Source organism: Salvelinus namaycush, chromosome 28, assembly GCF_016432855.1.
Source record: "Salvelinus namaycush isolate Seneca chromosome 28, SaNama_1.0, whole genome shotgun sequence".
NCBI lineage: Eukaryota > Metazoa > Chordata > Actinopteri > Salmoniformes > Salmonidae > Salvelinus > Salvelinus namaycush.
The window spans coordinates 2,826,000-2,848,526 of NC_052334.1; the positions used below are offsets into that span (position 1 = coordinate 2,826,000).

The following is a 22,527-nucleotide window of genomic DNA, read 5'->3' on the forward strand; positions in this document are numbered from 1 at the left end:
TGTCCTGTAGTACCTGTCCTGTACCTACCTGTCCTGTACCTACCTGTCCTGTACCCTCCTGTCCTGTACCCTCCTGTCCTGTACCCACCTGTCCTGTACTCTCCTGTCCTGTACCTACCTGTCCTGTACCCACCTGTCCTGTACCCTCCTGTCCTGTACCCTCCTGTCCTGTACCCTCCTGTCCTGTACCCTCCTGTCCTGTACCCTCCTGTCCTGTACCCTCCTGTACCCTCCTGTCCTGTACCCACCTGTCCTGTACCTACCTGTCCTGTACCCTCCTGTCCTGTACCAACCTGTCCTGTACTCTCCTGTCCTGTACCTACCTGTCCTGTACCCTCCTGTCCTGTATCCACCTGTCCTGTATCCACCTGTCCTGTACCCACCTGTCCTGTACCCACCTGTCCTGTATCCTCCTGTCCTGTACCTACCTGTCCTGTACCTACCTGTCCTGTACCTACCTGTCCTGTACCTACCTGTCCTGTACCCACCTGTCCTGTACCCTCCTGTCCTGTATCTACCTGTCCTGTACCCACCTGTCCTGTACCCACCTGTCCTGTACCTTCCTGTCCTGTACCCTCCTGTCCTGTATCCACCTGTCCTGTACCCACCTGTCCTGTACCCTCCTGTCCTGTACCTACCTGTCCTGTATCTACCTGTCCTGTATCTACCTGTCCTGTACCCACCTGTCCTGTACCTTCCTGTCCTGTACCCTCCTGTCCTGTACCCTCCTGTCCTGTACCCTCCTGTCCTGTACCCACCTGTCCTGTACCCTCCTGTCCTGTATCCACCTGTCCTGTACCCACCTGTCCTGTATCCTCCTGTCCTGTACCTACCTGTCCTGTACCCACCTGTCCTGTACCCTCCTGTCCTGTACCCTCCTGTCCTGTACCCTCCTGTCCTGTACCCTCCTGTCCTGTACCTACCTGTCCTGTACCTACCTGTCCTGTATCTACCTGTCCTGTACCCACCTGTCCTGTACCTACCTGTCCTGTACCTACCTGTCCTGTACCCTCCTGTCCTGTACCTACCTGTCCTGTACCTACCTGTCCTGTACCCTCCTGTCCTGTACCCTCCTGTCCTGTATCCTCTTGTCCTGTACCCTCCTGTCCTGTACCTACCTGTCCTGTACCCTCCTGTCCTGTACCTACCTGTCCTGTACCTACCTATCCTGTACCTACCTGTCCTGTACCCTCCTGTCCTGTACCCTCCTGTCCTGTACCCTCCTGTCCTGTACCCACCTGTCCTGTATCTACCTGTCCTGTATCCTCCTGTCCTGTAGTACCTGTCCTGTACCTACCTGTCCTGTATCCTCCTGTCCTGTACCCTCCTGTCCTGTACCCACCTGTCCTGTACCCTACCTGTCCTGTACCCTACCTGTCCTGTACCCTACCTGTCCTGTACCCTACCTGTCCTGTACCCTCCTGTCCTGTATCCACCTGTCCTGTACTCTCCTGTCCTGTACTCTCCTGTCCTGTACCCTCCTGTCCTGTACCCTCTTGTCCTGTACCTACCTGTCCTGTACCCTCCTGTCCTGTACCTACCTGTCCTGTACCTACCTGTCCTGTACCCTCCTGTCCTGTACCCTCCTGTCCTGTACCCTCCTGTCCTGTACCCACCTGTCCTGTATCTACCTGTCCTGTATCCTCCTGTCCTGTAGTACCTGTCCTGTACCTACCTGTCCTGTATCCTCCTGTCCTGTACCCTCCTGTCCTGTACCCACCTGTCCTGTACCCTCCTGTCCTGTACCCTACCTGTCCTGTACCCTACCTGTCCTGTACCCTACCTGTCCTGTACCCTACCTGTCCTGTACCCTCCTGTCCTGTACTCTCCTGTCCTGTACTCTCCTGTCCTGTACTCTCCTGTCCTGTACCCACCTGTCCTGTACCCTCCTGTCCTGTACCCTCCTGTCCTGTACCCTCCTGTCCTGTACCCTCCTGTCCTGTCCTAACACTTGTCTTTGTTATACTAGCTCTGACTTTGCTAATAGCTGCTTTATTGAGTAAAGTTTGACTTACTATGACTGAGATGTGGTTGTTGTACCTAGCTCCAGTATGTAAAGATGAAAGGCTTTCTGGGTAAGAGAGTCCGCTAAATGACTAAAATGTAAATGTGGAACCCCAGTCAGCCGTGTGTTGGAGTTCGTTGTGGCTCTCTGCGTGGTGGCCTACGGGACCTGGGAATCTCTGTTTGGGGAGTGGAGCTGGATGGGAGCCTCCGTCATTATCATACACTGCTATTTCAACGTGTGGCTCAGAGCCCAGACCGGCTGGAGGAGCTTCCTGCTTAGACAGGAAGCAGCCAAGAAGATCAACTCCCTCCCCCGGGCCACGGCCAATCAGCTGCAGCAACACAACGACGTTTGTGCCATCTGCTTCCAGGTCAGTCATAAAACACTGTATGATGTGTCCTACATGTCAACCCTATTCTCTATATGGGCCCTGGTCAAAAGTAGTGCCCTATTCCCTATGGGCCCTGGTCAAAAGTAGTGCACTTTAAAAAGGGAATATGGTGCTATTTAAAACGTCTCTATGCATGTTTGGTCATGGCCAACTGCTTCCAGGTCAGTCAGGGTCATGGCCAACTGCTTCCAGGTCAGTCAGGGTCATGGCAAACTGCTTCCAGGTGAGTCAGGGTCATGACCATCTGCTTCCAGGTCAGTCAGGGTCATGGCCATCTGCTTCCAGGTCAGTCAGGGTCATGACCATCTGCTTCCAGGTCAGTCAGGGTCATGGCCATCTGCTTCCAGGTCAGTCAGGGTCATGGCCATCTGCTTCCAGGTCAGTCAGGGTCATGACCATCTGCTTCCAGGTCAGTCAGGGTCATGACCATCTGCTTCCAGGTCAGTCAGGGTCATGGCCATCTGCTTCCAGGTCAGTCAGGGTCATGGCCATCTGCTTCCAGGTCAGTCAGGGTCATGGCCATCTGCTTCCAGGTCAGTCAGGGTCATGGCCATCTGCTTCCAGGTCAGTCAGGGTCATGGCCATCTGCTTCCAGGTCAGTCAGGGTCATGGCCATCTGCTTCCAGGTCAGTCAGGGTCATGGTGGCTCAGTGGACAGAGGATGGTGTCTATACTGGTCAATGGTTTAACCTGTTCTGTGAATATGTTTAGATTACCGTAATAACCCCAATAAATTCACCATCAACCCAATAATGTTAACATCAATCATGCATGATTTCTCCCCATTTAAAAATAAGAGAATTTATAAGCCAGGTTTATACCAAATAGTTTAACTTGTTACTTTTTTCTTTTCATAGCAGGGACCGCTCATTAGATTGACGAGGGTGGCATTTTCTGACCAACACGTTCCTCCAACAACACATGAAACCTCACATAATTCTGCTCAAAAAACAATGACAATTTCTCCAAAGCCGTGGAATATGGATTTTTTCGGTGAGCACTGATTGCCACCCTATGATAAGCAGTGCTCAAGCAAAATATTTATCTTGTCCATTCCCAGCGCGTCTCTCCAGGGTGTTGTTGGAGAGAGGCATCGCTGTGGAGCTTCACCAACGTTCAGTCAAAAATAATAATCCAACATAAATCATGAACCGTGCTTCTACACCTGCATTGCTTGCTGTTTGGGGTTTTAGGCTGGGTTTCTGTACAGCACTTTGAGATATCAGCTGATGTAAGAAGCTATATAAATACATTTGATTTGATCATGTAGCAGATAAGAGGATATGGTAGAAACAGGAGGTGGTATTTTCTGTGGCCTTCAGACCTGGAAATAAAATGGATGACAATGTCATGAGACGGACACTTTTTACACCGTGCAGGTTTCTCCCATTCAAATAGCCGAGCCTGAATGGCGCCCAATCAAATCAGAAATGCGCTGACATGTTAACAAATAACGTGTCCTAAAAACAGGACAGGTCAAAGTGAAATGGACAGTATGGAACGGCCAATCAGGCTGCTCACAACTGCTGTCCAGGAGTTTCACCCCGTGGGGCCAAACTGTCATGTGGTTTCAGGTTTGTATCCCGACATGTTTGACAAAGCTGATCATAGTGAAAAAGGCAATTCTTCTGCATTTCCTGCTTTTGTTTACACATTGATTCTTATTGCAAATAGGCTCAGGATAACTCCTGATAAAGTTAGGTAGCTGATATTCAGAGCTTAAATATCCAAATTGATTAGTCACAGGAAACGGGACTAATGAAGCCAATGTAACGGGCTGTTTTACAAATGGTGGGTCTACCACATGGATGGGCCTACCACATGGATGGGCCTACCACATGGATGGGTCTACCACATGGATGGGCCTACCACATGGATGGGCCTACCACATGGATGGGTCTACCACATGGATGGGCCTACCACATGGATGGGCCTACCACATGGATGGGCCTACCACATGGATGGGCCTACCACATGGATGGGTCTACCACATGGATGGGCCTACCACATGGATGGGCCTACCACATGGATGGGCCTACCACATGGATGGGCCTACCACATGGATGGGCCTACCACATGGATGGGCCTACCACATGGATGGGCCTACCACATGGATGGGTCTACCACATGGATGGGCCTACCACATGGATGGGCCTACCACATGGATGGGCCTACCACATGGATGGGCCTACCACATGGATGGGCCTACCACATGGATGGGCCCTACCACATGGATGGGCCTACCACATGGATGGGCCTACCACATGGATGGGTCTACCACATGGATGGGCCTACCACATGGATGGGCCTACCACATGGATGGGCCTACCACATGGATGGGTCTACCACATGGATGGGCCTACCACATGGATGGGCCTACCACATGGATGGGTCTACCACATGGATGGGCCTACCACATGGATGGGCCTACCACATGGATGGGTCTACCACATGGATGGGCCTACCACATGGATGGGCCTACCACATGGACGGGCCTATCTACCTCATGGAAAATGAACCTGATTTCAACGTCCGGAAAATACATCTGTTCAACTTTCATTCAGAACATAAAATAACGTAACTTCAACGTCTGGGAAAATGTGTATTTTAGACGTCTTTTTTGTTGTTGTCTTATCTGGGGAAGCAGAACAGCCAGAACCAGCTCTGGTTCAGAGAGTTGGTTAAAGATGTTTCTGGGAGAGCTTGGAGAGGCTTTTGAGTTTGGTTAGTTCCTGTTAGTTCATTTGAGTAATAAACACGTCTCTTCCTCTGCAGGAAATGAGCTCAGCCGTGTTGACGTACTGCGGACATTTCTTCCATGGAAACTGCCTGCGTAAGTGGCTCTACGTCCAGGAGACTTGCCCCATGTGCCACCAGGCCATCCGCCCCACCACGCCAGAAGACTTCCAGGCTGCTCCGACGCCCTCTAGAGGTACTGGGCCAGGCCGGGCAGAGGACAGGAGAGGCTCCAGAGATCAGACTCCAGGCAGGGACGCCACACACCAGCCACCAGTTAACCTGCCATCCCCAGGTTCCCTAGATCAGCAGGAGGGGACAGAGAGCCTGAGAGAGGGAACCAGTGGTTTAGATAGAGAGGACAGACCAGGACGTCCACGTAGGGAACCTGTCCAGGATCTCCGCTTCAGCTCCACCGGGGACTTTGTAGGCTTTGTCAGCCCAGGCTCTCCTGCGGGTCGTCCTAGTCCAGGGAAGCAGAACCTGGAGCCTTGGGATGGAACTCAGCCTACCAACAGGTACAGCGGTGGAGGGGTTGACTGCACGATCAAAGAACTATTGGTGCAATCTAATCCCAAAGAGTGGAATGGCAGAGTATTGACTAGAGTGAATGGGGCTACACAGAACTGCAGGACTGAGAACAACCTGGTAGGAGAAAACCAATGTGGACCCATGTCAGGGACAACAACCAGAAAGACCTCGAGGGCTAAGAGTGTGAACAGGATAGGAGACGTCAACCAACAGAAACACGAACACACGGGACGACCGCGGTCACACACTCTAGATGATGGACATACACAGCAGGATGAAAGCCAATCAGAACTGGACACGCCCTGGGATGTTAAATCTACCCGGCGACAGAGATCTAGGCTACGCAGTAGTTCTACTAATAGCAGAACAGTGGAGGGGGGACTCCGTCACAACAGCAGAACAGTGGAGGGGGGACTCCGTCACAACAGCAGAACAGTGGAGGGGGGACTCCGTCACAACAGCAGAACAGAGGAGGGGGGACTCCGTCACAACAGCAGAACAGAGGAGGAGGGACTCCGTCACAACAGCAGAACAGAGGAGGAGGGACTCCGTCACAACAGCAGAACAGAGGAGGAGGGACTCCGTCACAACAGCAGAACAGAGGAGGGGGGACTCCGTCACAACAGCAGAACAGAGGAGGAGGGACTCCGTCACAACAGCAGAACAGAGGAGGGGGGACTCCGTCACAACAGCAGAACAGAGGAGGGGGGACTCCGTCACAACAGCAGAACAGAGGAGGGGGGACTCCGTCACAACAGCAGAACAGAGGAGGGGGGACTCCGTCACAACAGCAGAACAGAGGAGGAGGGACTCCGTCACAACAGCAGAACAGAGGAGGAGGGACTCCGTCACAACAGCAGAACAGTGGAGGGGGGACTCCGTCACAACAGCAGAACAGAGGAGGAGGGACTCCGTCACAACAGCAGAACAGAGGAGGAGGGACTCCGTCACAACAGCAGAACAGAGGAGGAGGGACTCCGTCACAACAGCAGAACAGAGGAGGAGGGACTCCGTCACAACAGCAGAACAGAGGAGGAGGGACTCCGTCACAACAGCACATTGGCAGAGTGGTGAAGGGAAGCTCCAACAAGTCCACTGAAAATCCCCCCCCCCCCACAATGCCTTCTTTCTGTGAAACAACGTTGGAAAACTAATGTCCTAGCTAGCAGTCTGATAATACATGTTTATTTAGTTATTTAATTAATGGTGTGTGGACTGGATTGGATTTAGGGGCAAACATGTAAAACCCAAGATAAGAAATGAAATCTATGAAATGCAAAATTATAGATTAAGGCTGGGCGGTATACTGTATTATACTGTATGGGTCAATGATGAATAAGATTTTCAAAAGTGAAAAAAATAAAACAGGGAAAAATATGATTTTTGAAACACTTTGTATGTTCCCTATGCATATTCAGGGTTTGTCGCCCAAAAATGTGCACATTTTAACTGTTCAATTTACCTCCTAAAAAAAAAATATATATAAATAAGGCTATAAATATTTTCAACAAATAATATTCTGACCATTAAGTATTCAACATCAAAGAAGTAAAACAATTACAGTATAATAGATCTTCACTGGACGATCCCTCATTTTGAATGACTGTTAACTACAACTTCGGTAAGACAAATGAAAACCATATCAAATTTAACAAAACATTTATTTTTCTCTTATAGTCTGAGCTTCTCTGCATTTCTGATACAAAATAATGTTGTTTTTTTAACATTAAAAACACTGGTTGAGCCAAATTACTTATTTTACAGTGTCATTACTCTCTTTCTTTCTCTCTCTCTCTTCCTCTCTCTCTCTTTCCCTCTTACTCAAACACAGTGTTTTTTACTCAACAACAATGATATTATCATTTTTAATACATAAATAGTAAAGTTATTGAAATCTAGTAAGACGTTCAAACATCACAAATGGAATAAGTTGGCGCCGACAGAGATGGAAGCTCTGCTTTTAGCTTCTAAGACATGACAGAGATTGAAGCTTTGCTTCTAGCTCCTAAGACATGACAGACATGGAAGCTTTGCTTCTAGCTCCTAAGACATGACAGAGATGGAAGCTTTGCTTCTAGCTCCTAAGACATGACAGACATGGAAGCTTTGCTTCTAGCTCCTAAGACATGACAGACATGGAAGCTTTGCTTCTATCTTATAAGACATGACAGATATGGAAGCTCTGCTACTATCTCCTAAGACATGACAGACATGGAAGCTCTGCTTCTTGGTCCTGGATGGCAGGAAGCTTGGCCCCAGTGATGTACTGGGCCGTTCACACTACCCTCTGTAGTGCCTTGCGGTCGGAGGCCGAGCAGTTGCCGTACCAGGCAGTGATGTTGCAGCTGTAGAACCTTTTGAGGATCTGAGGACCCATGTCAAATCTTTTTAGTCTCCTGAGGGGGAATAGGCTTTGTCGTCCCCTCTTCACGACTATCTTGGTGTGTTTGGACCATGATAGATCGTTGGTGATGTGGACACCAAGGAACTTGAAGCTCTCAACCTGCTCCACTACAGTCCCGTCGATGAGAATGGGGGCGTGCTCGGTCCTCCTTTTTCCTGTAGTCCACAATCATCTCCTTTGTCTTGATCATGTTGAGGGATAGGTTGTTATTCTGGCACCACCTGGCCAGGTCTCTGACCTCCTCCCTATAGGCTGTCTCGTCGTTGTCAGTGATCAGGCCTACCACTGTTGTGTCATCTGCAAACGTAATGATGGTGTTAGAGTCGTGCCTGGTCATGCAGTCGTGAGTGAACAGGGAGTACAGGAGGGGACTGAGCACACATGCATGTTTCAGTGTTACTTGCCTCGAAGCGAACATAGAAGTGGTTTAGCTCGTCTGGGAGGCTCGTGTCACTGGGCAGCTCTCGGCTGTGCTTCCCTTCGTGGTCTAATAGTTTGCAAGCCCTGCCACATCCGACGGGTGTCGGAGCCGGTGTAGTACGATTCGATCTTAGTCTTGTAATGACGCTTTGCCTGTTTGATGGTTCGTCGGAGGGCATAGCGGGATTTCTTATAAGCGTCCGGGTTAGAGTCCCGCTCCTTGAAAGCGGCAGCTCTAGCCTTTAGCTCAGTGCGGATGTTGCCTGTAATCCATGGCTTCTGGTTGGGGTATGTATTAGGGATGCACAATATACACTGCTCAAAAAAATAAAGGGAACACTTAAACAACACAATGTAACTCCAAGTCAATCACACTTCTGTGAAATCAAACTGTCCACTTAGGAAGCAACACTGATTGACAATAAATTTCACATGCTGTTGTGCAAATGGAATAGACAAAAGGTGGAAATTATAGGCAATTAGCAAGACACCCCCAATAAAGGAGTGGTTCTGCAGGTGGTGACCACAGACCACTTCTCAGGTCCTATGCTTCCTGGCTGATGTTTTGGTCACTTTTGAATGCTGGCGGTGCTTTCACTCTAGTGGTAGCATGAGACGGAGTCTACAACCCACACAAGTGGCTCAGGTACTGCAGCTCATCCAGGATGGCACATCAATGCGAGCTGTGGCAAGAAGGTTTGCTGTGTCTGTCAGCGTAGTGTCCAGAGCATGGAGGCGCTACCAGGAGACAGGCCAGTACATCAGGAGACGTGGAGGAGGCCGTAGGAGGGCAACAACCCAGCAGCAGGACCGCTACCTCCGCCTTTGTGCAAGGAGGAGCACTGCCAGAGCCCTGCAAAATGACCTCCAGCAGGCCAATGGCTGGCATTAGTTGTTGATCTTGTTGATGTGCATCACTGAGGGAGAGAGAGACTGCCTTGTCATGGTTGTTTGATCAACAGGACTGTAAAGTTCCCAAATGTAAAAGAGGACTCCTGTGGTGTTTACATATTTGCAGAAATCCATTCAAGTGTATTTTGATGATTCTGTTCTAATGATCTAAAGTCACGCTGTTACTACTTCCTGTAAACACAGACATCGATTGACTCTTAAACTGGGTCAAATCAAGGTTTATCTATTCATCTTTTTGCACCAAATTTTAAACCTAGTTTTAAATGAATCCTAGTTAAATTAAATAATTCTTATCTAAATGTAGTTTTCACTTTAAACCTAGGTTAATTGTAAATCTGTTGCTCAATTAATAATTTAAAAAAAATATACACTTAGATTGGAGATTTAAATATGAACTGCCACTTGAGGTGGTTTAACTGATAAAATGGCAGCATATCGACTGTGGAGAGACCAAAACGAGTTCCTCAGAGAACAATTATTATACAACGTGCATGCTGTAACGGGCCTGATAACGGTAACGTTGTTGTGAAGTAACGTTAGCATTAACGTTAGTTTTAACGTGCATTATAGGCATGGATATTAGTTATTTATGCTTACTAAATATTGGTGGGTTATTGTTGTCCGTTGTCATCATTGGGGTTACGGAGAGGGGCAAACTGCTGGGGAATAATCTCGCATATCTTCTGAGTGATATGATGAATTCCCTTGGACGAAGTCCCCCCCTCAGGCTCCGGTCTGTAAGAGCCCCCGCCAGCACGCTTTCATCCGATTTGGGTCCCTCTTCTCTTTAATCCGTGTCGATCTATTACATTTGTCGCATAACATGACCCAGGTGTCTTCCTTTTTTGTTGTTGTTGACAGTCGTGTTGTCTGTCTTTTTATCCTCCAGTACGTTACGAAATTCCTCCAACTCCGATAATAGTTTTTTTTTCTCTTCATAAACGGAGACATTTGAACGTATTTGACGTGCCACGATCAGATGGCCAGCGGACAATTAATAAATGGCTAAATAACGTTAAGTAATGACAATAATAAATAATATTGTATGCTAGCAAGCTTGGTTGATAAACTAGCTAGCTACAGTAGCTAACGAATTCGTTTTCTGTCTGACGTTGGTACCGGCAAATAACGGATTTCATTTCAAATCAGCCAACCCCTTTTCACGATGGAGTTGCAGTAGTTTTAACGTTAAATTGTTATTATTATCAAGAAACAGCAACTTTGTGGCCCCATTTGTCAAGTAGGCTAGCTACTTCGTTTTCAACTCGTGAAATACCTCATATATTGGTGTAACATGTCACCAATCATAGTTTAAAACCGTTAATCATAGATTTACTGATCCAGATTTTAAATTAAGTGGTGCAACACATCTCTGATTTAAATATAAACCTAGATTTACAAAACCTAGATTAGCTCTAATCCAATATTAATATAAATTTAATTAACTTCTAGTTCCTCCCAAACCCGGATCCGGGAGCACCCCCATCAGTAAAAAAGCTGACTAGCATAGCCTAGCATAGCGTCACAAGTAAATACTAGCATCTAAATATCATTAAATCACAAGTCCAAGACACCAGATGAAAGATACACATCTTGTGAATCCAGCCATCATTTCTGATTTTTAAAATGTTTTACAGGGAAGACACAATATGTAAATCTATTAGCTAACCACGTTAGCAAAAGACACCACTTTCTTACTCCACCATTTTTTTACTCCATCAGTAGCTATCACAAATTCGACCAAATAAAGATATAAATAGCCACTAACCAAGAAACAACTTCATCAGATGACAGTCTGATAACATATTTATTGTATAGCATATGTTTTGTTAGAAAAATGTGCATATTTCAGGTATAAATCATAGTTTACCATTGCAGCCACCATCACAACTCTCACCAAAGCGACTAGAATAACTACAGAGAGCAACGTGTATTACCTAATTACTCATCATAAATCATTTCTTAAAAATACACAGCGTACAGCAAATGAAAGACACAGATCTTGTGAATCCAGACAATATTTCAGATTTTCTAAGTGTTTTACAGCGAAAACACAATATAGCGTTATATTAGCTTACCACAATAGCAAACATCACAACAGCATTGATTCAAGCCAAACATAGCGATAACGTATAAACCACCAAAATATATTCATTTTTTCACTAACCTTCTCAGAATTCTTCAGATGACAGTCCTATAACATCATATTACACAATGCATATAGAGTTTGTTCGAAAATGTGCATATTTAGCGGCACAAATCGTGGTTATACAATGTGATTAGTGGCCAAAACTTCAAGCAATCTGTCCGGCGCCATCTTGGAGAGGCACCTAATCTAATCGAAAACTATTCATAAACTTGACTAAAAAATACAGATTGGACAGCAAATGAAAGATAAATTAGTTCTTAATGCAATCGCTGTGTTAGATTTTTAAAATTAACGTTACTGCGCAATACAGCGTGCGCTAAAGCGAGACCGCACCATAATTCATGGCGGAATTATTATTTGACATTTGTCAACATAAGTACGAATTAACAGCATAAAGACTGCTTACTATTTGCTGAGCTTCCATCAGAATCTTGGGCAAGGTGTCCTTTCTCCAGAACAATCGTCTTTTGGTTGAAAGATGTCCTCTTGTCCTGTCGAAATAGCCGCTAACGTTAGCCACCCACTGGAGAGGTGTCCAACTCGTGAAAGCGCATGACAAAGAAATCCAGGAAAATCGCAATAAACTGATATAAACTGCTATAAATCGGTTTAAATTAACTACCTTATGATGTCTTTAACAACTATAACGAATAAAAACATGACCGGAGATACAGAACTGCTAAAACGAAAGCTTTGCAGGAGGCCATAGTGATGTCCCTGATGCGCCAGGCGCACCGTTGAAAAGGACGGTACTTCCGTTCCACGGTCTTATATAGGGCCCCAGATTGCGCAATCGACTCCATTCAAATTCTCACCGCTTACTGACATCTAGAGGAAGGCGTATGCAGTGCATGTAGCCCGATGGCTTACATGGGGACTTATAAACTGACCTCAGAACAGGGACCTCGATTTCTGAAATCTCACTCCCTGACAGGAAATGTGCTGCAGAATGAGTTCTGTTTCACTCAGAGAAATAATTCAAACGGTTTTAGAAACTAGAGAGTGTTTTCTATCCAATAGTAATAATAATATGCATATTGTACGAGCAAGAATTGAGTACGAGGCAGTTTAATTTGGGAACTCATTTTTACAAAGTCGAAATGGCGCCCCCATAGGCTCAAGAGGTTTGTTGGTGCAACTCACAGTCCAGTTCAAAGTGGGGTGGCAGGTAGCCTAGTGATTAGAGCGTTGGGCCAGTAACCTAAAGGTTACTAGATTGAATCCCTGAGCTGACAAGGTAAAACATCTGTCGTTCTGCTCCTGAACAAGGCAGTTAACCCACCGTTCCTAGGCCGTCATTGTTAATAAGAATTTGTTCTTAACTGACTTGCCTAGTTGAATTTAAAAAAGTGAATGACGGCAGGCCTGTGTGGCAAATGTCTTGTTTGCATAAACCTCTATGGTGCATTGGTCTGTGTAGACTTTGGTCCTGGATGAGACAGATTTTTGTATTAGGTTTTCTTTGCTTTAGGGTGGATTGCACCAACATGGTTTAAATTAATATAGGATTAGAGCTAATCTAGGTTTAAAGTGAAAACTACATTTAGATTAGGGGAAGGATTTAATTTAAATAGGTTTAGAAATTGGTGCAACAAGGTTAATAGATAAACCTGGGATTTAACCCAGATTAATAGATAAACCTGGGATTTAACCCAGATTAATAGATAAACCTGGGATTTAACCCAGATTAATAGATAAACCTGGGATTTAACCCAGATTAATAGATAAACCTGGGATTTAACCCAGATTAATAGATAAACCTGGGATTTAACCCAGATTAATAGATAAACCTGGGATTTAACCCAGATTAATAGATAAACCTGGGATTTAACCCAGATTAATAGATAAACCTGGGATTTAACCCAGATTAATAGATAAACCTGGGATTTAACCCAGATTAATAGATAAACCTGGGATTTAACCCAGATTAATAGATAAACCTTGGATTTAACCCAGATTAATAGATAAACCTGGGATTTAACCCAGATTAATAGATAAACCTTGGATTTAACCCAGATTAATAGATAAACCTGGGATTTAACCCAGATTAATAGATAAACCTTGGATTTAACCCAGATTAATAGATAAACCTGGGATTTAACCCAGATTAATAGATAAACCTTGGATTTAACCCAGATTAATAGATAAACCTGGGATTTAACCCAGATTAATAGATAAACCTTGGATTTAACCCAGATTAATAGATAAACCTGGGATTTAACCCAGATTAATAGATAAACCTTGGATTTAACCCAGATTAATAGATAAACCTGGGATTTAACCCAGATTAATAGATAAACCTTGGATTTAACCCAGATTAATAGATAAACCTGGGATTTAACCCAGATTAATAGATAAACCTTGGATTTAACCCAGATTAATAGATAAACCTTGGATTTAACCCAGATTAATAGATAAACCTTGGATTTAACCCAGATTAATAGATAAAATTTAACCCAGTTTAAGAGTTAATCCATGTTGGTGTAACCCACCCATATTCTTTCTGGGGTGTAAATGAACAGATTTGAATAAGATTTCACGCGCTGTCATTTCCACTTTAAAGTTAGAACGTTTTCCTAGGATAGCTGCGAGGGTTATCAAATCAGGAACAAATCCTCTGATTTCATCAAGCTCATTAATGGTAGAATGTTCATGCTTGAAGATATGGCCAAAAGGCCAGTGGCAAATGACAGGAGTGGCAAGAAGTGGAGTGGAGTAGCCGAACAGAGACGGCAACCAGGCTAGAGAACGAGGTTGGGCTGGAACGAGAGATACAGGACTTTAAATATCCACAGAGGATTTTAACAAGTCTGACCGTATGGGGAATTTTGATCAGACAGGGCCCTCGTTCTGAATTCTGTCGCTGTAGATTTCAAAAGTGCTGAATAAATAGTTATATTGACTACGTCCGTCCTAGCTTGCTCATTATTGTCTTAATCGAAATTATGAATAGCCTCTTATCCGCTCGTCATCCCCTTATGCCTAGCCTGGGCAATTATTTTCCATGGAGGGCCACATTAGAATATATTTTTACCATTGCGAGCCAGAATCATATTACAGGATTATACATCATGTGTGTGACTGACAGATAAATCTACTGTAAATCACATCCAGATATTCTACTTATTTTACTTGTTTAACATGCACAGAAATAAACCACGTCCATGTTCTCCTTTTGGTAGGTATTTTCATTATTAAACACAATGAACTACAGGAGGGAAAAGTATCCTGCCTTCAGCACCACGGACAGAACTCTTGTTAACGGGTTGTTATGCACAAAAACACAAGAGAGAGAGAGAGAGCTCAACATTACGTTTAAACTCCTCAATCAGTGTGAGGAGTGAAGTCTCTGATGGGCATTGACTAGAGCAGTGAAGTCTCTGATGGGCATTGACTAGAGCAGTGAAGTCTCTGATGGGCATTGACTAGAGCAGTGAAGTCTCTGATGGACATTGACTAGAGCAGTGAAGTCTCTGATGGACATTGACTAGAGCAGTGAAGTCTCTGATGGGCATTGACTAGAGCAGTGAAGTCTCTGATGGGCATTGACTAGAGCAGTGAAGTCTCTGATGACTAGAGCAGTGAAGTCTCTGATGGGCATTGACTAGAGCAGTGAAGTCTCTGATGGGCATTGACTAGAGCAGTGAAGTCTCTGATGGACATTGACTAGAGCAGTGAAGTCTCTGATGGGCATTGACTAGAGCAGTGAAGTCAGGTGTAGTTTCTGACATCGCTATGCGCAGGATTGCTGAGAGGTGAGAGTCAGTAAGAGATGATCTGTGTCTTGACTTGTTATATTTCATCACTGAAAATGGCTGTTCACATACATAGGTTGACCCAAACAGTACAAACATCTTCTGAGCTCGACTCCTAATCTTTGGAAAGTTTTGTTCATCGAGAGATGCATAGAACCTCGTCAGTGGCATTGTTTTGAATAGTTCTCCAATCACTGCATCAGACTGAAGATCGATAAGCTCAAGTTGCAGGTCAGTGGGAGCGTTATCCACATTGAAGGTGAAAGGAGAGGAAACCAACAGCATGTCATTTTCCAACACTTTGTAATCCTCAAAACGACGAGAGAACTTACCGTTCAAAGCAGCAGCGATACTTCTCCCGCTGGTCATCTGATAGGGAACAGACTAGTAGTGTCGGAAGGTGGGTGAGATTGTTGGCTTCTACTTGACGGGTCAGGATGTGTCATTTTCCCTTGAAGGCTTTGACAAGGCTGTACATCTGATGTGCAAAAAAGCCCTTCCCTTGTATTTTGGAATTCAGTTCATTCATGAGGGCCATGATGTCCACGGTGAAGGCAAAATCAGCCAACCATTTATATCTTGCAGTTAAGGTCCCACACCCTTCAAAGCACCTAACCCAAACTCAGCCATCTCACGTTTGTGTGGTAGGAGAGATCTGCATAACCTGACTCTGTCTCTTCCAACAATGAGAAACTGCCTGTAGTTTAAAGAGTTTGCTCATATGAAGTTTACCACTTTAGTGACTGTATCCACAACACAGCTCATTTTCAGAACACATTTACAGAGCACCTCCTGATGAATAATGCAATGCAGGAAAATACTTTTCTGATCTGGGTTCAGCTCAGATATGTGATTGTGTATCCTTTTCAAAAGGCCAACGTTTTTTCCTGTCAAGTTTGGGCACCCATCAGTGGTCACGCTGGATAACTTTTCAAAACTCAGTCCCGGCTTTGCCACACACTTATTAACCTCCTCCAATAAATATTTCCCTGTGGTTGTGCTCTTCATTGACTGCACTGATGCAAGCTCCTCTGTAATTACAGTCTGGGGTTATGACCTCGTAAGAATATTTGTGAAAAGTCCTTGCTGCTTTTGCAACTGAGGAAGCAACTCTTTCGATGCACTTGCCCTCTGCTCAGAAGACATATTCCTATATTTCTCTGCATGCTTCGTCTGGAAGTGTCGGGACAAGTTGTAGTCAGGACAAGTTGTAGATTCTTTTTTAGAGCGCATGAAGTGTCGGGACAAGTTGTAGTCTTTCAAGACAGCGATGCTCTCTCTGGACACTAAGCACACAGCTTTTCCTGATACCTCAATAAATAAATATTTAGATGTCCACTCATGCTGGAACACCCGACATTCGTAGTCTACTTTCCTTTTCTTTGAAATGTTTGAAAAACACATTTTTGCAGAATTTGTAGCTAGCTACTATTTGTAACTGTGATGTGTGTGTCAACCTGTCAGTCACTGTCTGTCCTTGTGCAGTTTGTAAGGTTCTGTATTTATTTTCTTAGTCAACCTTGTGTTCTGGAACGTAGTCCTGTCTTTCATTTTTGTTCATTGATTTCACCTGTTAGTTTCTCACCTGGTCTCATCAGCTCCTTATTTAGTTCAGTTCATTCTGTTTGTGCCTTTGTGAGGTATTGTTCGTTTTGACTCTACTAAGCCTTTTCCCAGCTCGTTTGTCAGAACCAGTTATAGCCTTCAGTCCTATTTGTGATTCACCTGCCTGTTTGCCTACCTGTGTATGACCATTGCCTGCCTGTGAACACGATTCCTGCCTTCTGCCAAGGCGAAATAAACACCTGCCGCGATCTGCGTGTGAATCTACACCTTTTTCTCCCTCATTACACAGTTGTTATTTATACGTGCCTTCAAAATAAATGTCCCACAAGTGGTGGGAGTTAAATCATTTCACAAAGGCGAGTATTCATTGGGCTTTTAATTTGAATAACAAATACGTTTTTCAAAACTTTACTAGTGCAAATTCCTTATGTGTTCTGAGCATGATTCCGCAGACCGTATTGAATCAGGTCGCGGGTCGCATATGGCCCCCGGGCCGACCTTTGCCCAGGCCTGCCTTATGCCATAGTTTGTACATCTCAATTGTCAGGAGAACCCATATTTGTTCAAGCAAGTTAGCCATACCAGCTATGTTTCTGTCAAAAGCAGTAAATGAGGCTGAATGAATTGTTTCGCTGCCACACAAGGCTCCGCTGATATCCAGGTGTAGCAGTGGTAAGGTGTTGGGACTGCTGTTGCGACTCTGCTTTTGGGACAGCTTTATGTAGGCCTTAACAGTTTGTGGGCACCGTTCGTCACCATTACAGTGCAATTAATATATTGTTTAGTGTTGTGTAGTGGCTTTGCCCCACGAAGAGTTACGTGCTAAAATCGTCACTGGGCCTTTACAGTATTCTCCCTGTACAAGTCAGAACCGTAGGATAAATTAAGGGGGTATATAAGCAGACAATGAAAGCTATTACAATATTTTATTATGTTTCTCTTAAACAGGCTATATGTGCACAACAGTAGGCTATATTATGAGGGGGAAAGGGAGCAAATTATTAGGGTAAGACACATGGGCCACTAACAGGTTACTACACAACAAACACTTAGTATTACTTTCTTAGCTACAGTATACATATCTCCCTGCCATAGTACATCATTTATGCAGCAGCAGACAATACATTTTTGGACTCACCTTGTTGTGCTGTGCTCACTTAAAAAAGGAAGGTGGCGTGGCGTTCCTTGGCGGGAAATTTTTTGTCATCAAATTCGGGAAAAAACTACGTTGAATCATGACGACGTCAGTGATCTTCAGGTCGGAGCTCTAGAAAGAGGCCAGAGTTCCTGACTTGGAATTCCGAGTTGGAATACCGTTCAAAACGTATTTTCCCAGTCAGAGTTCGTTTTTTTGGTTGGAGGCCCACGGGACTTGGTTGGAGCCCTACGGGTCTTGGTTGGTTGGAGCCCCACGGGTCTTGGTTGGTTGGAGCCCCACGGGACTTGGTTGGTTGGAGGCCCACGGGTCTTGGTTGGTTGGAGCCCCACGGGACTTGGTTGGTTGGAGGCCCACGGGTCTTGGTTGGTTTTAACTGCATCAAATGCCTCTTGACACTGGGTGGACCAGATAAATTCAGCCTTGGCCTTCAACAGATTGGTCAGTGGGGACACTACTACCGAAAAGATTTTACAGAAAGCACGGTAGTACCCCGCCATTCCCAGGAAGCGCATCAGTTCTTTCTTTGTGGAGGGCTGTGGGAACTGCTTCACAGCCTGAACCTTGGCTTCCACGGGACAGACAAATCCCTGACCAACAACCTTGCCTAGGTATGTGACTGTGGCTTTGGCAAACTCACATTTTGAGTTCTCATTGTTAACTTTTCTATAATCAGTGCAAGGTCTGAAAGTGGAATCAGACTCTTTGACCAAAAGACAGGGTGAAGCCCAATTTGAACAACATGGCTCCGCAATACCATTGTCCAACATATACTGCACCTCTGTTTCCAATTGCAGTCTCTTCTCCTCAGATACACAATAAAATCTCTGTTTGATAGGCTTAGCATCTCCGATGTCTATATCATTCTCAATTAAGTGGGTTTGTGATAGAGTTTCAGAAAACAAAACAGGGTAGTTTCTAATAAGAGCTACCAATTCCTCACGTTTCTGAGTCTAAATGATCTACCAAAACCCCAAGGTTTTGCAAAGTCTGGGAGTTTTTCAACCGACCTTGTAAGACCTCATCCGAAACTTTAACTTCCTCCTCTTCTCCCCCCCCCCCCCCCCCCCCCAAACTAAAGTCACAAGATGCAGTGACTGGAGCAGCAGTCAACGCTGACCTCACCGCTGGAGTGCCTTCAACTTTGCTTAGATCACGGGAGTGATAACATTTTAACAGGTTCACATGGCATAATTTAGAGGACTTCCTATGACTAGGGGTTTCAATAAGATAGTTCAAATCGGACACTTTACGCAACACCGTGAAAGGACCACAGTATTTTCCCTGAAAAGGTGAACTTACAAGAGACAGAAGAGCAAGTGCACGATCACCGGGACTAAACTCACGCAGCTCAGCCTGTGCGTCATATTTCAGTTTCATTTTCCGTCGAGAAAATTTTAGTTTTTCTTTTGCTAGTTCACCAGCCCTATACAACTTCAACCTAAAACCATTTACATAGTCAATAAGGTTCCGAGGTGGTTCCTCAGGCAAACAACCATCCTGCAACACTGCTAAAGGCCCACGCACCTTATGACCAAACACTAAGTCATTTGGGCTAAACCCTGTGCTTTCCTGCACTACTTCCCGAGCAGCTAGTAACAGCCAAGGTAACCCCTCCTCCCAATCTGCAGACAGTTCTGTACAGTATGCACGAAGCAAGGATTTTAAAGTTTGATGAAAACGTTCCAAAGCTCCCTGGCTCTGGGCACGGAACGCAATAGACTTGTTGTGTTTGACTTTAAGCTGTTTGAGAACCTGAGCAAATAAATGGGAGGTAAAGTTAGACCCCTGATCTGACTGGAATGTTTTTGGAATCCCAAATGTTGAAATAAATTGAGTTAACACTTTAACTACTGATTTTGAAGTAAGGAAAAAGCTGCTGGATATCTGGTTGCTTGACACATAACAGTTAATAAGTAGCTATGACCTGACTTGGACCTTGGTAATGGCCCAACACAATCGGTAATAAGATGCTCAAAAGGTTGCCCTACGGCTGGTATTGGATACAAAGGTGCAGGCTTTACAACCGGATTTGGCTTGCTTGTGCGCTGACACGTATCACAAGTTTTAAAAAACTGAGATACATCCCGCTTTAAACGTGGCCAGAAAAAATAACGAAGTATGCGATCATAAGTTTTACGAACACCCATATGACCTGCCACATCACCATGTGAAGTTTGCAACACTTTATTTCGCAAAGTAGTAGGTACAACTATTTGAAAGACTGGTTCTCCTAGACCCTGATCATAGTGTGGAACCCATTTCCTGACCAACAGCCCATCAAGAAGAAAATAACACTGAGCACTATTCCTCACCACTGAATCAGCAACAACTTTATCAAACAGATCAGCCAAAGTAGTATCTGCCTTTTGCTCAGCCATCAATGAATCTCTAGAACTAGTCAACTGTTCTGTCTGGAGTTTGACTTGCAATTCAAGACTTTCTGGCTTACTCTCAATCTCCTTACGATCGGCCGCGCGAGTAACCCCTCAAACTGGAAATACCTCAGGAGACACACAGTTTTAATCCGGAGATTCCCTTGCAGGGGACACTGAAGGTTGCTTCTTACAGATGTTTAGTTTGCCATCTGCCCACACCTTACTACCTGCTAAGTCATTCCCAAAAATCATGTGGACTCCCTCTACTGGCAACTGGGGTCTAACCTCAACATCTACATCACCCTCCACTAGACCACATTTTAGGGTAACTTCATGTTAAGGACAAGAGAATGGAACTAAACCCATACCACATACCATTACACAACGGCCAGTATCAGACTCTCCAGTGTCTCTTAAGATCTTGATTTTAACATTGTGGTTGCCATCTATCAGGGACACTACACCATCTGAAATAAAAGGCTGAAAAATCACATTGGGAAGACTGAGAATCAAACTCAACTAGTGGCTGAAACAGCTCACCCTGGAGGTCAGAGGCTGTAACAGGAGCTGCCATCACAGCAGGTTTAACTTGACCTGACTGTTTTGATTGAAAAGCAGAGGACAATCTTTCTTCCAATGTCCTTCAACTAAACAGTAGCGACAGGTATTAGCATTAACCGGTGCTTTAAGTCCTCCAGACACAAACTTCTGCTGAGGCCTTTGGAAAAGAAGCTCCAAAAAAAAGGTGACCTACTATTCCTAGGAGTAAAGTTATTTTCATGGTACATGTCACAGTTTGACTCAAAATGGCTTTTGTGTGTTAGCCTGTATTCATCTGCAAGGATTGCTGCATCACTTGGAGACTTAACTTTACATTCATTCGTGTATGTAGCAACCTGGTCAGACACAGATTTTTTGAACTGTTCTAACACAATCAAATTAGACAGACCCTCAAAAGTACTAACTTCCGAAGCTGTACACCAACGATTAAATGCAGGAGTCAAATCACGAAAAAACTCAGAATAGGTTTGTGAATCTAACTTTTTCCTGTAACGAAAACGTTGACGATATGCCTCTGGCACCAGCTCGTAGACCTTCAGAACTGCTGATTTAACTTTAGCAAAAACTTTACTGTCAGCTACACTCAGTGCTGCAAAAGCCTCACGTGCTTTACCTGTAAGTACACATTGCAACAACATAGTCATGTCCAAATCTGACCAAGCTCTAGCTTCCGCAATACGCTCAAATAAAGCAAAGTATGTGTCTGGATCTGACTCATCAAATTTAGGCAACAAACGAAGATTCTGTGAAACATCAAACTGTGGTAGTCTTTCCGGTCTATTAGCATTTCTCAATCGCTCTATCTCTAATTGCATTTGCAACAGTTCCCTCTGCTGCTCAAAAGTTAATGAAGGGCTAGACTGAAAACTTGCACCCTCACTACTAGCAGAGTGACTGCCAAAAACACCCATTTCCCTAAGACCCTGCTTTAATCTAGTTTTAACAGTCTCTTTAATTTTTTTTATCAACAATCTCAATCTGATAATGTTCAGCAATTTCAATGAACTGCTCCTTAGTACACAGCTCTAAGGCTACCTCTGAAGGAGCTTGAACAAAACTACTCAGAATGGAAGACATTTTCCTCAACCAATACAACTATTACAAATGCTCAAAAAAACACAACTCACCTGCTGTCAGTCTGGGTTCAAGGACAGGAGCCACACGCCACTATCCTCCAAAAACTAACTGGCCCTGGTCTTCGTGCAGTCACATGTGGTGGGGTTTTATGCACACAAAACCAGTGGAGTGGAAAAGACAACCAGAAACTGGCGGCCCCCCCATAACCACGGAGGTGCTCCCGAGCCGATGTAGGGGAAAAGGGAAAGGGATGCTCTACCCACGTTCACTGCCACCTAAAACAAAAACACCACGAGCCTCCTATGAACACTTGCTGATAAGCCTGAACAGAAGAGGACTCCCACCTGAACAAAACCCAGAAAAACCCAGAGTGAATTGCTTAGCTACCAAACTAACTGAACCAAAAGAACACATGGCTCTCAACGCTCTCTTCAACAAAATTGGCCCAACCAAAACATCCCATCAAACAAAGAAATGTGGCAA

The 22,527-nt window shown here is 44.8% G+C and overlaps 1 protein-coding gene across 1 annotated transcript; it reads left to right on the forward strand.

Moving 5' to 3' along the window:
- The first annotated feature begins 2,101 nt into the window (after positions 1-2,101).
- LOC120023436 lies at positions 2,102-7,415 on the forward strand. Its single transcript, XM_038967453.1, has 2 exons — positions 2,102-2,378; positions 5,175-7,415. Exons 1-2 carry the CDS (start codon positions 2,205-2,207, stop codon positions 6,738-6,740), a joined length of 1,740 nt encoding a protein of 579 aa, XP_038823381.1. The 5' UTR covers positions 2,102-2,204; the 3' UTR covers positions 6,741-7,415.
- The last annotated feature ends 15,112 nt before the right edge of the window (positions 7,416-22,527 follow it).

Excerpts from the sequence above, each read along its gene's own strand:
- LOC120023436 (XM_038967453.1), top strand. The coding sequence starts at position 2,205 with ATGGGAGCCTCCGTCATTATCATACACTGCTATTTCAACGTGTGGCTC. Across the intron at positions 2,379-5,174 it reads TTTGTGCCATCTGCTTCCAG|GAAATGAGCTCAGCCGTGTT; the intron begins GTCAGTCATAAA and ends CTTCCTCTGCAG.